This window comes from Apaloderma vittatum, unplaced genomic scaffold (genome assembly GCF_000703405.1).
Source record: "Apaloderma vittatum isolate BGI_N311 unplaced genomic scaffold, ASM70340v1 scaffold2709, whole genome shotgun sequence".
NCBI classification, from domain to species: Eukaryota; Metazoa; Chordata; class Aves; order Trogoniformes; family Trogonidae; genus Apaloderma; species Apaloderma vittatum.
In genome coordinates, this window is record NW_009733337.1 from 90985 (window position 1) to 107027 (window position 16043).

Consider the following 16043-nt stretch of genomic DNA (forward strand, 5'->3'; position numbering starts at 1 on the left):
AACAATTCCACTTGTGCCAGAAGTCAATCATTAAAAAAAGAAAATAATCTTGGCTCTTCTTCAACTGGATTTCCTAGGTGATGTTAATTACCATCCTTATCAAACGAATTTTTGTAAAGGCTATTTACAGTGTACATGGCTGAGCATGCACCTTACAGACACAAACACATCTGCCAGTTTGATACCAAGTAATTACACAGTGCCTGAAAATGACAACACATCTTAAACACCATTTTAATTAACAGTTTCAAGCGGGAAATGGTCTTTATTTTACAACTACTATACTTGCATGAATTTTCATTTTTATTTTTTAATATAAAAACACTAACTCCTGTCCAGAAGTGTAGACACATTCTACATACTACAGGTTAAGGCAGTAAAAAAATGTGTTCCTGATAACTGGTCTTGACAATGTCAATTAAAGCTGTCTGAAGCCACTCCAGTTCTCCAACAGACCTTTGAAATTTCAAATAATCTGTGAGTGAAAAAGAAAAAAAATCACTGCATTTTCTTCAGAGTTTTAGTACTAGAGAACAGAACAGAATTGGGTATCGCAGAACGGAATTGGATACGGTAAGTTAAAAAGTGTTAAGGAAAGGGAACGTTTGATTCAATTCATTCCATGAGTTTAAAAGTTAAAAGAATACAGTTTTAGATGAGAGTCTGACTCAATCGTGAACTGTAGGGAATGAAGGAGAAAACCAATTTTATGCACGTTACTGCATTCTTAAAAATATACTGTTATCTTCAATTATTCAAGTAAGGTAATAGACATTATCAAAAATAACTTCATGAACCATACTCAAGTTTCAAATCACATTCTCAAACTTTTAACCCAAAGCAGTTTTATTGTATTAACTTCATATAATAAACCATGAAGGTCTGACTGTACAAATGGTTAATGACTTGTGATTCCTGTATCAGCTAGCAGACTTGCTAACCAACTTGCTGTAGAGATATGGCAGATTATGTATTTAATCAAAGCACTTTGATTTAGGCAGGAAATAAATTCGAATGGTTGACATTCTGTGCTTCTAATGCATCACTCTTAAGAGATGCCAGAAACACGCACTATCGTACAGACAATTATTTTTACAGAAAACCCTTCCTTGAAATTAATCTTTTATCCGCAGCTGTCGATGAGAGTATAATCTGTTGTAAACAGGGCACTGTGTTGTAAAACCAGGGTTTTGTTTCTATTAAGATCTCTCTCCAAAAGTTGGAAAACAGACTCTTCAGCACGTCTTTCAAATGTAGCATGTTCTGTTTGCTGTATCACAAATTTACTCTCCTTTGATTCCTTTTTAAAGATGTTTGTGTTCACAGCAGTTCTGTTTTTAAAAATTTTTTGAAATTCATATAAAATTCTGTACATGTTCACAAATTATTGCATAAACAGCATAATCTTCATGACGATATTCAGCAACACATGTCCATCTCAGGAAGTTCACGTTTCCCTTCTTGCTTTTTTCTTCTTTTTAACTTGTTTGGGGGATTCCCAGCTTTCTTCAGACTTTGCTAAAAACAAAATATAACTACAGTGTTAGAACTGAGAAAATTTACATAGGATCGATTTTTAAAATCCTAGACAGTACATCCCTTACTATTATCAAGTAATTTAGAACACTCGACTAGCTTGATTCCTGAAGGAGAGTTGTATTTATCTGCTTCTCCCACAGAACTTAATTTGAAGTGCATCTAAACCAACACTTGCTAATTTCAACCTACTCTTCTGCACCACAGAGTGATACACAATGAAGGTCATTCATTTTCTAAATGCGTTACTTACAGTAGAGACATCATTATCTTTTGGCTAACTGGAAATAATGCACACGTACACAGTTGACATTAAACATTCACTTTTAACAGATTACACTGGTTTTAACCATTAAATATAAGTGACATGTCAGAAGAGTATTTTTAATGAACTATGTAAAGATGTGGTTGCATGGAATCCATAATCTAATAAAGAAGCACTATGTTATTAAAATAGATTGCCTTAAAACTTGCTGGCTGTCCAAAGTGGCAAATCGGGCACAATGTCTTACATGCAGAACGTAAGAGATGTTCTTTCACTTGCTGAGACATGAATCAGTCACAAAAGCCTTCATGTTTTAGCACCATAACAGAAAGTCGTAACTTCACCCATTTACTTGAAAGATTGCTTAATATATTCAAAACCAAGAAGCCATTGCCCAGTTGAATGACATTAATATTATGAAATCATCTAGTGTCTTCTGCAGTCATTTAAAACTGGTTTAATACTTGAACACTTAGCCAGGAACCTCTAACAAAATGACAGTATTTATTAATCTCATTAAAAAGTCCAATTCAAACAACTTTGTTTTGTTTAAAGCAAGGCCTTTTGCATCCTGAATTCCCTTCTAATTTTTCTGTCTTAATGGATGACCGGTTCGGTACAAACACTTTTGCCGAGGATACGCTGTACTCAGAGATGTAAAACATATTTTCGAAAAGCAATAAATATACCTGCAGCAGTTCAGCCTGACATATGCACTGTTAGGCTACAACAAAATTAAGTGCATTGCCCAATAGCTTTCTATCCCCATATTAGCAATGGTTTTCCTCCATGATTACTAAATTTCATGGAAGCATATGGAAAAAGATGTTAATGACCTAAGTTGAGAAGTCAAGAAACAACCCAGTAGCTTGAAAACTGAATAGCTTGTATTTTTTATCCAGATTTCTGGTAGCTAAACATCCTGTCAACTGCTACGTTAGTATCCATCTGTTCCACTGAAGACTGGTAAGCAGGTCTCCAAAACAACATTGGCAGAACTGCTTAGTCACAGCATGTAGCTCTAGTCCTGGTGGTGAAGAGCAACGTCCAAAAGTCTGTTAAGGACTGGGCAGGCCAACAGACATTTATTTTCAGTCATTCAAGCATACGAAGCCAGTTTTTCCCTCACAGTGAAAGTATATTTGTCAAAGTATTTCAATGAAAGCTAAAATATGGCAAGATACATAAATGAAATACATAAGCACCTGATAGGGCACTCCTAACTCCGAACCTCAGGGCAAAGCATTCTGACCATATACACACTATTGGAAAAAAATACACCCTAAATTCAAAAAAATGAAGAATTGCATTGAAAAGTACTTACTCTGTGGAGGAGGCACACTGTTTTGCTTGATATTGGGACTAGAAACATCTGTCTCTTGTAGCATCTGTGGCACTTGGGAAGTGATCTTGTCAGAATCGCTCTCTGATACAATTACAGATGGCTCAGTAGAAACAGCAAGCGAAGGAGCCTCCTCAGGCTATTTAGAAAACAGAAAAAAAATTTCCCCAGATTTTATTAAGTCACACAACAGTAAAGCATTCTTGTACGATGTTGTTTTGGCAGTATACTTAGCAGCTGCTAGAAAGATGGCACTGAAAAATTAAGTTAATATTAAAAACCTTCAAAATTGTAAATCAAGGCTGCAAGACTGTGACTGCCATCTAGTGTCAAAACTTCTAGTTGCATATAAGCAAAGATGAACCTCTCAAACGAATTCTTAAAAATACACGACACTCAAAGAAATAGAGAACCATGTGAAAAAAAAAATCAGTAAGAGCCTGAAGAGATTATAGAATACATATTCAGAAGACAAACAAGACAGTGACACATGGATTTGGCTGCAAGGCAAAAAAAGACAGGCTGTATAGATCCAAATAGGCAACTTAAACCCCCAAATAAATCAAACTCACAATATTTAGAAAGCATTTGCAGTCATTCCTGTCAACTGCCCAAAACATTCTATATGCTCATGCTAGAATAACAGGTATTTACAAGAGCGGTCAGAAAGCACTTCAGTGAAAACTACTGTAGGAATAACTGTCAAATAAAAGATAATCCTAGTGTTTTCCAATTATTTCCAGTCTATTTTGAAGGCTCCTACTACAGAGATAAGAAGTAACTGTAGCTTACTGTGTAGCACTGATTGGAATTAAAGTACAGTAAAACGGAAGTCAAAATGCAAAAGACATTTTGACATTCCAATAGGAAAAAGGTCAGAACATATAAAACCCACATGATCCCACAGCAGGTGACCTACAGCACAAAGGCTTCAGGTGAGAATATTAGAAAAGCTCCTCAGTCAAGCAATACACCTAGACCTTTAGGATGTTATTAAAAAGCCATGACTGTAGTTGTGCCACAACAGCCAGTGGGACCTGAAACTAATACAACAAACCAGTGAAGTCTACACCCAGCCCTTGATGTGAATGTACACAGGTTCTGTGTTACAGTCACCAGTTTGCACGGTTTCCATCCCTGTAATGCAAGCATCTCAGAAATTTAGTCAGAACACAGAAAGGAGTGAAAAGTTTTTTTAACTCTTCTTTTTAACTGTATCATACTGAGCAAGAAGTTAAACACCTTTGATTAAAAAACGCCACCTTATTAGAAGGCAGCAGTTCTCTAACCTTTTATGAATAGTTTGACGTTCCCCTTACTCATCAACCAAAACAAATTTTTTAATAACTCTAATAGCATTCTCTCTCAATCTACAGAAAATACAGTAATCTTAAAAAAAGAAAAAGAACTATCAACCATGCTGATAAAATGAACCACCATCCTACAGGATTTCCAAGCTTAGCCAGTTCTAATGTTGTCTAATGGTTAGCAAGCATTAGCTACATAAACAAACGAACTCTTAAGAGAATGGATGTGACCTCTAAAACAAGGAAGACTTAAAGCTCCTCGTTGCGCAAGGTAATTGATTTTGGTCACTGGTATCATAGTTTTGTAGGATAGTCACTCTCCACCTGCAGGTAAAGCAAAATTAAGATTTAAATGGCATACGGCTGTCTCAGGTTGACTAACAAACATGTTGCAGTTTGAATGTTAAAGCATGCAATATTACTGCAAATGTAACAACAGAAGTACATACAGCATTATCTAGACATACTTCTGTCTGAATTTCGGTTGAGGGGGAGCAAGAATTTCAGGCATTAAGAATCAGGTGCTAAGCTTTGTTAGGGTATTCTGTGTATTCAGTTTGGAAAGGAAACCTGAAACAATGAATAAAGCCTACTTAATAACAAAGTTATATGCATAATTCTGCAATTTATTAACAAAACTGGGAAACTGTTACAAATCAAGGATTTCCAAAGATCTCTTCATTTAAAACCTGTGCCTGCTAACAAAATGCCACGTGGCTGAATGTATAATATGGGAAAAATATCATGATTGGGTAAAAAAATGAAAGTGTTCAATATCCATCTGTTTCTGATCTTTATGAAGATACTCTGGATAGTAACTTATTTGTACTCAGTTTTTATTTGATGTTTTGAAGCATTTGTTCAAGACCAAATTGCCTATCTTGGAAACTTAAGTCATCCATTTTACACATCTGTAATAGACCATTTTTAAAAAATTTTTGGAACAGCCAAGTCAAAGAGTATCAGAAGGCATCTTTGCACACACGAAATTACAAGGAAGCCAGACCTGATGCCAAGGAGACACGATAAAGCTTGAGTACCATCTGCATTGTCAGACACAACAATTCACAGATTGTCCTTTATCAAGTCCAACTAACTTCCACAGAATGTTGTTAGTGATAGTTTTGTTTGCCCTTCATCCCACAGCATGTTTAACAGAGACCACATCATTTCACAACATCACCTCTGACAAACACAGCTACACACAGGCACATGCATGAGAACAGACTGAATTTAAGCCTCAAGAATAAGAGGAGCACTCAAGCTCCTCTGAAATAGCACACACTGTGGACCTATATTGCAGCTGATGCCATCAAGCCCTCAAGGAAGTTGGGTAAGGTTTTAAACATTAAAACAATTGAGCAAAGTCTACTGAAACTGGGCTGATATTTTGGCAGCACTGACACCTCATGAGAAAAAAAATAATAAAAATCTAACTGCAACTCAGAAGAAACATTATGTGTAGCTGCAAAACATTCCTCAAAGAAATTTAGAATTCTAAACAGCAAAAACTAGCCTTCTGGGAGGCACCAGCACATCCCTTTCTACATGTCAAAAAGCCACCTTGATATCACAATCCAAATGAGTTTTCTATCTACACATTTTCAAGCATGGCTTCCAACACAATGTATTTTTTCAAAAAATCCCACACACTGCTAGGAATAAAGCCACTTGCACACATAGGCAGATATATTTTGTATTTTTAGATACGGCTCCAAAAAACCACAAACCCCAACTCAGCCCTAGTGAGACAGAAGAGACAGCTGTTGTTAACCTTAAATAAATCACAGAATCGCCCAGATTTGAAGAGACCTTTAAGATCATCAAGTCCAGCCTAACTAAACCATGCTCATAAGCACTAAGTCTACATGACTCTTAAACACCTCCAGGGACAGGGACTCCATCACCATCCTGGGCAACCCATTCCAATGTCTGCTAATCCTTTCAGTAAAGAGATTTTCCTTAATATCCAATCTAAACATCCACAGCACAACTTGAGGCCATTTCCTCTTGTCTTATCATTTGCTACCTGGTTGAACAGACAGATTCCCACCTCTCTACAACCTCCTTCCAGGCAGTTGTAGAGAGTAATAAGGTCTCCCCTGAGCCTCCTTTTCACCAGGTTAAACAACCCCAGTTCTCTCAGCTGCTCCTCAAAAGACATGTGCTCTAGACCCTTCACCAGTGTCATTGCTCTTCCTTGGACACACTCTAGCGCCTCAATGTCCTTCTTGTGAGTGGCCCAAAATGGAACAGAGTGCTTGCTTGAGATGCAGCCTCACTAATGCCAAGTAATAAAGGTTGAATTGAACATAAACTAATTACAGTGACAGCTTTACCTCAACGTAGAATGTTTAGAATAAGCTAAAAGTATTTCTGAATATGCTTTTCAAGTCACATGTCCTCAATAAACTCTTTCTCTACTTATTCTTTGGTCATCTGCAGCCTCTCACAGAAGATTCTATTCCAATATCTTCATTTGCAGTAGTATTGTTCACTCTTTATGGAACACAAAACCAACACCACTAGAAATAATAAATAGTTATTCCTACAATGTGATCCTTGTAGGATAACAGTATCTAAAAAAGCTGCTAGTTGGAGAAAGATTAAAGAGAACTTGTATTCTCTAGAATGTTTCAACTGTGAACTGAAACAGTCAGTTCGTGAATTGGTTCAAATAATGTTAATGACTGAATAAAAAGTTAAGATCAGCACAGCCATTAAAAATCAAGTTTAGACTGCATTTAAGTCAGAACATAGTAAGTTCAATTCATTCTGCTGCAATGAAACTTTAAGTAAAGTATGCTCAGCCCTGTAAGTTTTTCAGTTTCCACATTTCAAACTACTGCTTTAATATTCAAAAAAGAAAATAACCTGACAGCCATGGAAGTGACTAGCAATTTAGAAGGTACTGCTTTTCAGAGGGGATATCCTTTTAAAAATTTGTAACTGACCAATATCTAAAATTCAACCTCTCAATCACCTTTATATGCCCTGAAGCCATATTTTTACTGTAACCTTATCTATACAAACTAATTTTTCAATGGACTTTGAACAATTCCAAATCAGAAACTTTAACAAGCCCAATTTTGTAATCCCTACCTTAGCTGGTTCACTAGTACTTATGGTCTTCAGAGAAAAAGCTATTTCCTGCTGTGGTTGAACTTTTGAGGTATCCTCCTGAAATTCATCTCCAGCTTCTCTATCCAGTTCTTCAGTGTCCTAAAAAAGGGGGAGGTAGGAAGGAAGAAAAAAAAAAAAAAAAAGCCTGTGTTTGCAGTAAAAGTTCTGACTTTCCCTGCACATCAGTTTTGTTGCTATAATCAGCTTCTCTAACTAAGAAAATCTATTTAATATTAGAGGGCTAACACTCAAAATTTATAAAACATCATAATACAAAAATACCCATAGAACCCACTGATGCCCAGAAAGCAGCAATTTACTAACAAAAATTGCAATCTCTGAATGAATTGCACTTCACACTCAAGGGAAAATATGAAGATGTGAAATTAAACTGAAGTTACTCTGACTTTGCAAAAATTATCAAAATGAGACTTGCCTGCTCTCAATTCTGTGCTTTAAGTAAAACGTTTTAAAATGCAAGTTCTGCATATTAATCTGTAAATTTTCTTTCATATATTAACCCTTAATAATATTTTTCTAACCCAATTTGGTCTGCCATGGCGTACGTAACACAAACCTCTCAGTACAGAATATGAATATATTATCCAAAGTATCCAAGAGTCTCCACCTCTACTCCTTAAACACTAATGGTGGAAAGTTTTCATTTTACACGACGAATTAGAGTAGTTACATTTGTTTAGAGCAGCAGCAGAAGAATCCCATGGTGGTAAACAGTAAATAGAACACAGGTCTCCTCCAGTTTTAAGCAAGAAGTACTTCTTGAAACATTGTTCCCTCACGTATTTCCCCTGGAACTTTGTGAAAATGCAGTCACAGTCTAAGTCTTTTATATTCTTTCCTGTCAAGAAACATACTGCCTTACACCTAGCTCCGAAGGCAGCTTCCTCTGCCTTGACAAACACTGAAACTGACGAGTGAGCACTTAACTATAATTAAGGAGAAAGATGATGCTGTTTAAATGTTCAATTCTCAGACGATAAACATACAAATTTTAAGTGAGTTTGAAGCAGGACTGGCAGGTCACATTAATAAACTGCTATAACGAGGATAATTTATCTGTGATGTATGAGCAACACTGCCCAAGTTTCCACAAAAATTTAATACAGAGAAATTCTCATCTTTAAATTGATGATTTGTCTAGACTGATGGATTGAAAGAAAAGTAACAAAATCAGAATGGCTTGAGACCCATGGGTAGAATAAATGAATCAGATTATGTTAATACGGACAGTAGTATTCCATTTGACATATAAAAGTTAAAAAAGCAATAGGAAAAATAATAATTTCAGAATGCACTCAATGACCTTAAGTTCCATGCAAGACAGCTGCAAACACCTGTTAATCATATTCTATTAATCTTGACTTAGAGTCACTGCAGACACCAGAACATAACAGACTCTGATTACAAAAAAGCTGGAGTCCTAATACCCTCAGTTTGAATTTGCCTTGATGCTGCCAGTTGACACAAGCATCCACCTCCATGCAGACAACTTTAAAAGAATTCTGTGTAAAAGGAAGTTAATCTTCGAAAATTGTTTTAATAAATTCTCTGACTGAAAACACAATCATCATAAAAAGCAAATTCAAAGCAAGACCTCTCTCCAATTCACCTAGTCAGACTCAACTGAGCATTTAACATTTTGTAAAGAATGTCAGTTTTCACTGCCTGTCACTACAAGCAGAAGCAGGATGTATTCTGAGCAGGAGCTATTAAAAGCTATTTCCTATTAGGAAGGTACTTGTTTTCATCTATTCAAACATTATTCAATTGCCAAGTGAAGTGCAATCTGCTTTTTCTATTTTTACAACAATTCTGTTTCAATTTAGTTCTTCAAAAGCTATTTAAGTAACACAGAAAACTTCAACCATCCTCGGTTTGCAAATACTATCTCATTCAAATCTGACTCACAGAGTCTCTCCATCTGAGCTCAAGGTGCTGATACTTACTGTTTCACATAAATCAAGTTATGACAGCACTCCAGAAAACCACTATACCCTCATAGAACTGTAAACAGCCTAAGAGAAAACTTAAATTTCTCTCCTTTACCTAGCTAGCTACATCCACCAAGGCAGCTGTCTTTCCAAGGACAGAAGGCGGCTTCCTATGCAGAGGGAAGTTCCTCCTGCAAGCATCCCTACAGTACAGAACCCTGATTTAATAGAAAACACATAATTCAGGATAAATGCTTTCCACATATTTCATGCGTTCCATAAATTCAGCAAAACTTCACAAATCAAACGTGGAATGATTCAAATGAAAGGAAACACTAGCAACAGGAGGAATACTTTAACTCTTGAAAAACAATGGTAGACAATCCAATACCACAAGGAAATTTATTTCCCCACAGCAATTTTTCCCTGAAGACATTAATACCTCAAAATAAAGTCGTTTTGTGAATTCCTCACGATTGCCTTTCAGACTATTCAGGTTTTGTTTCATTTACCTGTGCAGTAGAGTTAGCCTCTTCACCCTGCTTCTTCTTTTTCTTCTTCTTTTTCTTGGATTTGCCACTTGTAGAACTCTGAAGAATTGGCTCTGCTTTTTCTCTTTCATTATCTGAAGCCTTCACACAGGAATATAAGGTATTCAGCATTTAGTCTATAGACTAAACTTAGGCTACTAGCTGTATGGTCTTCCATAGACTAAACACAAATTTAGCCATAAGGAATTTAACTCCATATAAAAGTATGAAATCAACACAATCTTATCTGCCCACTTCATTTTAGGAAGACCACATTCTATACTTGTTAACTGGTAATATAAGTGAAGGAGTTGGGAATGGAAAAAGGCAACAAAGCACCATGTACTGATGGCAAAGAAATGCCATTTTTCATAAAGAGAATGAAATATTGTTAAGAAATATCTATTAAAACAGATCTAAATCCTTTCTTAGTCTACAATGATAAGGTTATCCTTACAGTGAGACAGTAAGATGTGATACGGAGCTAAGTGGCTTCTATTTTCCCCAGCAACAACATTCAGCATTTTCCTTCTCTGTTTACACATTATACAGAATTGTGCCACTCTTTATCAGTGTAACAAACATGAGAGATTATCTTTATCACCACCCTTAACTTACTTTAAAAAATGGCAGTGGTAAGGGCAAAGTCTTGGAGCTAAGGAGAAAATATCACCTTTTACCTTCTGAACATCAGATATCTCTTCAGGTTGAGGAACAGAAGCAACTTTTTCTTCATCCACCCAGTTTCCCCATTCTTCTGCTGGTGCATTCCAATCAGAGCTGGGATCAGCTGAAGAAAGTCCATCTGTAAAGATTACAAAGATTTTCAGCAATGTCTCCTTACTTTACAGGTGCTCTTTGACAGCTGTTTTTTTTTAAATAATAAAAAACCCTTATGCATAAACCCACTTCTTGGTATCAAGACATAAATATTCATTTCACAGCTGCAGCTATCTAGATGCAATTGCTTTGAGATACTCTCCTAGATGAAGGAAAGGCTGACTTTAGTAAGGCATTCGACACTGTTGCCCACAGCATTCTCCTACAGAAATTAACTGCTCTTGGCTTGGATGGGTATACGCTTCGCTGGGTGAAAAACTGTTTAGATGGCCGAGTCCAAAGAGTTGTGGTCAACGGAGCTAAATCTAGCTGGTGGCCGGTCACGAGTGGTGTCCCCCAGGGCTCAGTACTGGGGCCGCTCCTGTTTAACATCTTTATTAAGGATTTGGACCAGGGGATGGAGTGCACCCTCAGTAAGTTTGCAGACAACATCAAGCTGGGTGGAAGCGTCAATGTGCTTGAGGGCTGAGAGGGTCTCCAGAGGGATCTGGAGAGGCTGGATCGCTGGGCCAAGGCCAACATCATGAAATTCAATAAGGCCAAATGCCAGGTCCTGCACTTCAGCCACAACAACCCCCAGCAGCGCTACAGGCTTGGGGAGGAGTGGCTGGAGAGCTGCCAGGCAGAGAGGGACCTGGGGGTGTTGATGGACAGTGGCTGAACATGAGCCAGCAGTGTGCCCAGGTGGCCAAGAAGGCCAAGGGCATCCTGGCCTGGATCAGGAATGGTGTTGTCAGCAGGAGCAGGGAGGTGATCATGCCCCTGCACTCGGCTTTGGTGAGGCTGCACCTTGAGTGTCAAACTGTGTCCAGTTTTGGGTCCCCCACTACAAGAAGGACATTGGGGTGCTGGAGAGGGTAGAGGCAGGCTACCAAGCTGGTAAAGGGCTTAGAACATCAGTATTACGAGGAAAGGCTGAGGGATCTGAGGCTGTTTAGCCTGGAGAAGAGGAGATTGAGGGGAGACCTCATCGCTCTCGACAACTACCTGAAAGGAGATTGTAGAGAGCCAGGGGTTGGTCTGTTCGCCCTAGTGGAGAGTGATAGGGCAAGGGGAAATGAATGTAAATTGCACTAAGTGAGGTTCAGGTTAGATATTAGGAAGAATTCTATACTGAAAGGGTTGTCACCCATTGCAACAGGCTGCCCAGGGAGGTGGTTGAGTCGCCGCCCCTGGAGGGGGTTAAGAGACGGGTGGATGTTGTGTTGGGAGGAATCGTTTAGTAGGATGATAGGGCTGGGACAAAGGCTAGACTCGACGATCTTCAAGGTCTCATCCAGCTGATACAGTTCTATGATTCCATGATTATATGAAGAGGGATAGATTTAAGACTTGTTTTCTACCTTAAATGTTCTTCCTAATTTGTAAAAAATTAAGCTCAGTTGTAACACTGATCAATCATACCTTAGTGAGAACTCATATATACGTGTGTGTGTATATATATATATGTGCATGCACAGCCTAGGGCTATAGCCATAAACATTCTATGCTCAGAAATGTGAATAAATTATGCTTTTGGTAGCACAGAGAACTGATTACTTTCAAATGATGAACTGAAATGCGCTCCTGTTACACTTAGATCAGATACAAGACAAAGGGTAAGTTTCCAAAAGATCTGGTATCAGAGCAGCGATGCCAAAACGGGTGAAATCAAGGACTGCATCAATCCATTCCACTTTAGCTGTCATTAAACAAGAAGTTCTTAGAACATAACATAGCTTTTCTGGTTAACTCCTTGACCAATTCTTTATGTCAATGACGGAACAAGAGGCACTAAGTTGTTTTTCTTAAACATTCTTCCATCTGACTGAATTAAGCTATTGATTACAAGGCAGTTCAAAAAGTGAACATAAGGCTGAAAGCTTTCTTCATAGGTAGAGTTCCACTAGCAAATATTCAGGAATGGCTATAAGTTCATCATACTAGAGTCCTAGACTATGGTAAGAACTACAAGAATAATTGAAAATTGGCAGGGAGAGGAGAGTAAACACCAATTTCACTACAATTCCCAAGTAATTCCAGTGATTTCTACCCTAGTACCGCCTAATCTTTGCTAAATGAGAAAGTAAGGTAGACTAAACATGAAGGTCTTGCGTCACATTAAGTTATCAGTAAGGTACAAACATGTAAAAGCAAACTCTGGGACTCAAATACAATCTGGTAAATATGTCTTTTGCAGACTTGCAGTATGTTTTTCTCATAATGTGCAGTACTTTAATCGACTATCAGTTTTAACTGATTACCAAGATTTTCTAGCAAAACCAGAACTACCTTAAAATACATGAGCTCTCTTTCACTTCCAAGTTTCAATATACAACTATTTTTGCTACCAGTTAACCATTTTCTATTATCATTTGTCAAAATACTTCTTCCTGCTTTCTTCAAACTGTCAACCAGTTTTACAGAAGTGAAACATTCCAAGAGTTTCTTCAGATGCTCACCAGTAGCTAATCCAAGTAGCTAATATAAGTAACTACACTTTAAAGTAACAGTAACTAACAAAATTTTGTTAATGAACATTTTAGAGGAACATACTTAACCCAGACCATTCGTCATCAACAGGGGGTTGAGCATGACTTAAATCCCACTGAAAATCTGAAGTACCAGCCTGAGAAACTGCCTCACTGTTGGAGCCTGAAAGGGAATAAATCAAATTGTACTTGTAAGTTAACAAGTTTCCAGTTTTCTTCGATTAAATTTCCAATCAGAGAAGGAAAGGAGGACGGAAGGCTCAAAGAAAAAAGTCTGATTCTAAGGAATGCACAGGACACTAAAACTACAAGGCTCTTGAAAATGAGACATATGCAGAAAACAAAGGAACTGAAGAAGGAAGACAAAATTAAGTCAGGAGAAGTATATGGAAAAAAAAGATGAATAACAGCAGTCTATAAGGCTTACAGCAGTCTCCTCAAACTGAAAAAAAGAATGAGATTTTATGAGTAGTAAAATTATTACCCTATGTCAGTAAGAACTCTCGCAGGGAGAAGCTTAAAAGAAAAGAGTACTAGAAAGAAATCTTATCCACTACATTGCAGATATATCAATTATATTACTCATTACTAACAATCCAATTCTTGTTTCAAGTAAAAGGTTTCAGGAATATAGAAGCAGCACAACAAACAACTGTAAGGCCAATTCTAGTCATTATAACAGAAAGTGTTTGACATCTAACATTATTTTAAGAAAAATATGTCAAAACAAAACCATTTTATTGAAAGAAAAGCAAAACAAACCCATAACCTTAATTGTGAGACTGAAAGAAATTAATATACTTTATGATGAGTTTACTTTTGAAATGAAGTTTAAACAGGATCCCTGCAAAAGATACCTCAGAAGACAGCAACCTTGACAGGTTCTCATTTTTGCTAGTCAGTCACAAGTAAGACATAAATATTTGTTCATGTGGTTGCTTTGCATTACAGCATTGCTGGCTAACATCGTCAAAAATGATGATTATATTTCACCGCCTTCACACTTCTCTCTCAGCCGAAGATGGAATGGTGATGATGAACCTCAGATCAGTCCCACTTTCACTAAATTTGAGATTAAGTTTTACCCCAGAGACTGAACTTGAATTCAAGCAGGGAATTATGTTATTAAAACTTTCTGTACAATTAAGAATTTTTTTCTTCTCTGTCTTTAAGACGAAGTTTCTGTAAGTTTTCATTAAGTGAACTCCTCTTTGGAAAGTCTGATAAATTTGACCTTGGTGTTTACAAATTTCTTTGTTATCCTGGCTGAGATGTGCTATGGGAATGAAGCACTTGTGAGCTCCAGGACACTGAGCTTGAGTTCCACAGTTAAAAGACTGTAAATCGCAATACAAGCAAACATAACAAACACAACAGACATGCATAAGCATAACAGACATGCATAAGCCAGGTACTTCCTAGAAGAGAATATGCCAAGCTTGTTAGATAACTGGAGTAACAAAACAGAGCAGAAAACTTGACATATGATCCCTTTATTCATTGCATAATAAATCAGTGTAGCACTTGTGTCAGTAGTTTAACACAAGACTTGTTATGAAGCCAGGCTTGCGCTCCGTAGCAATTTTACCCTTCAAAACAAGAAAACCCCAGAGATCAGCCTTCCCACCTGTTACACAGAGAAAAGACTTAAGACCTCAAATCCTGCCTAGGAAACACATTTTTTAAAACAGTGCTTCAGTTCCTTGAAGGGGAAAAACCCAATTATCAAATGACAAATCTCCCAGAAGATCAGGATAAGCAGTCTTTCCTAGAAAGCAATCTCCAGATCTCCAACTTGAGGCATACCACCAAGCACTCTTATGCCTGTTATTTAGACCCAACAAACAAACAGGAAGGCTAAATAAGAAATACCGCCTTCTTATTTATTTATTTATCTTTTGATTACCAATTTAACACAGTTACTTTATTGCATAATTTCAGCGTAACAAAAAAAAAAAAAAGGCACTCTAGGCTTTCATAAAACTTATCCTCTACTTGTTCCACATATCAGTACTATTTAAAAAAAAAAACAGTAAGAAAGATGCGTATTAGACAAATTCTGATTCTAGCTGCTGAAGTAGAAGAGAGTGGAAAAATCTCTGGAAGGGCATACATACCAGAAACTCCAGGAGTTAATCCGAATGAAGAGAAAGAAGTAGAATTCTGTTCAGAGGTATTAATCCTTGCATCCACATTCCAAGCAGCTGTGGGGGAAGGGGAAAAGAAAATAAGACATTTTTCAACATTCCCAACAGTGTAAAGTTAACTGTTTAAGTTACAAAGAGGGTCAGAAAAACTGGCCATTCCAGCCACGTTAACATTTTACACAAAACTCAGGGTACTATTTTCCAATTTGCATCAGACAATCTGTGCTGATAGATATGTGACTGTATGAACACTCAGCTTGAAACAACTTTCAAGCTTTTAAAGATCTTCTTCCCTCTAGCCTTTTGTACATACAGACCTCTCACAAAGGAAAAGTAATTTGTGTTTTGAGCTCCATACTACTATTATTCTTCCCATTGTTGCAGTTACCTAAGTTAGCTAAAAGCATATTTATTAATTCTGTAAAAGAAATCTACCTTGGAGCAATTTGTATATATGTTGGAGAAAAGAACTGAATTCAGAACAATTTTTCACAAACACGAACTACTGCTTGAAAATTGCATGAGGTTTA

General features: G+C 37.2%; 1 protein-coding gene across 1 annotated transcript; it reads right to left on the reverse strand.

Moving 5' to 3' along the window:
- Positions 1–834: 834 nt before the first annotated feature.
- On the reverse strand, positions 835–15570 carry MTDH (metadherin; the record flags this gene model as incomplete). The annotated part of the gene is made up of 7 exons (XM_009875826.1): positions 835–1518; positions 3126–3282; positions 7553–7672; positions 10038–10157; positions 10736–10860; positions 13431–13529; positions 15484–15570. Coding segments are annotated over 7 exons (779 nt in total), but the record flags the coding sequence as incomplete, so codon positions are not given.
- Positions 15571–16043: the final 473 nt, after the last annotated feature.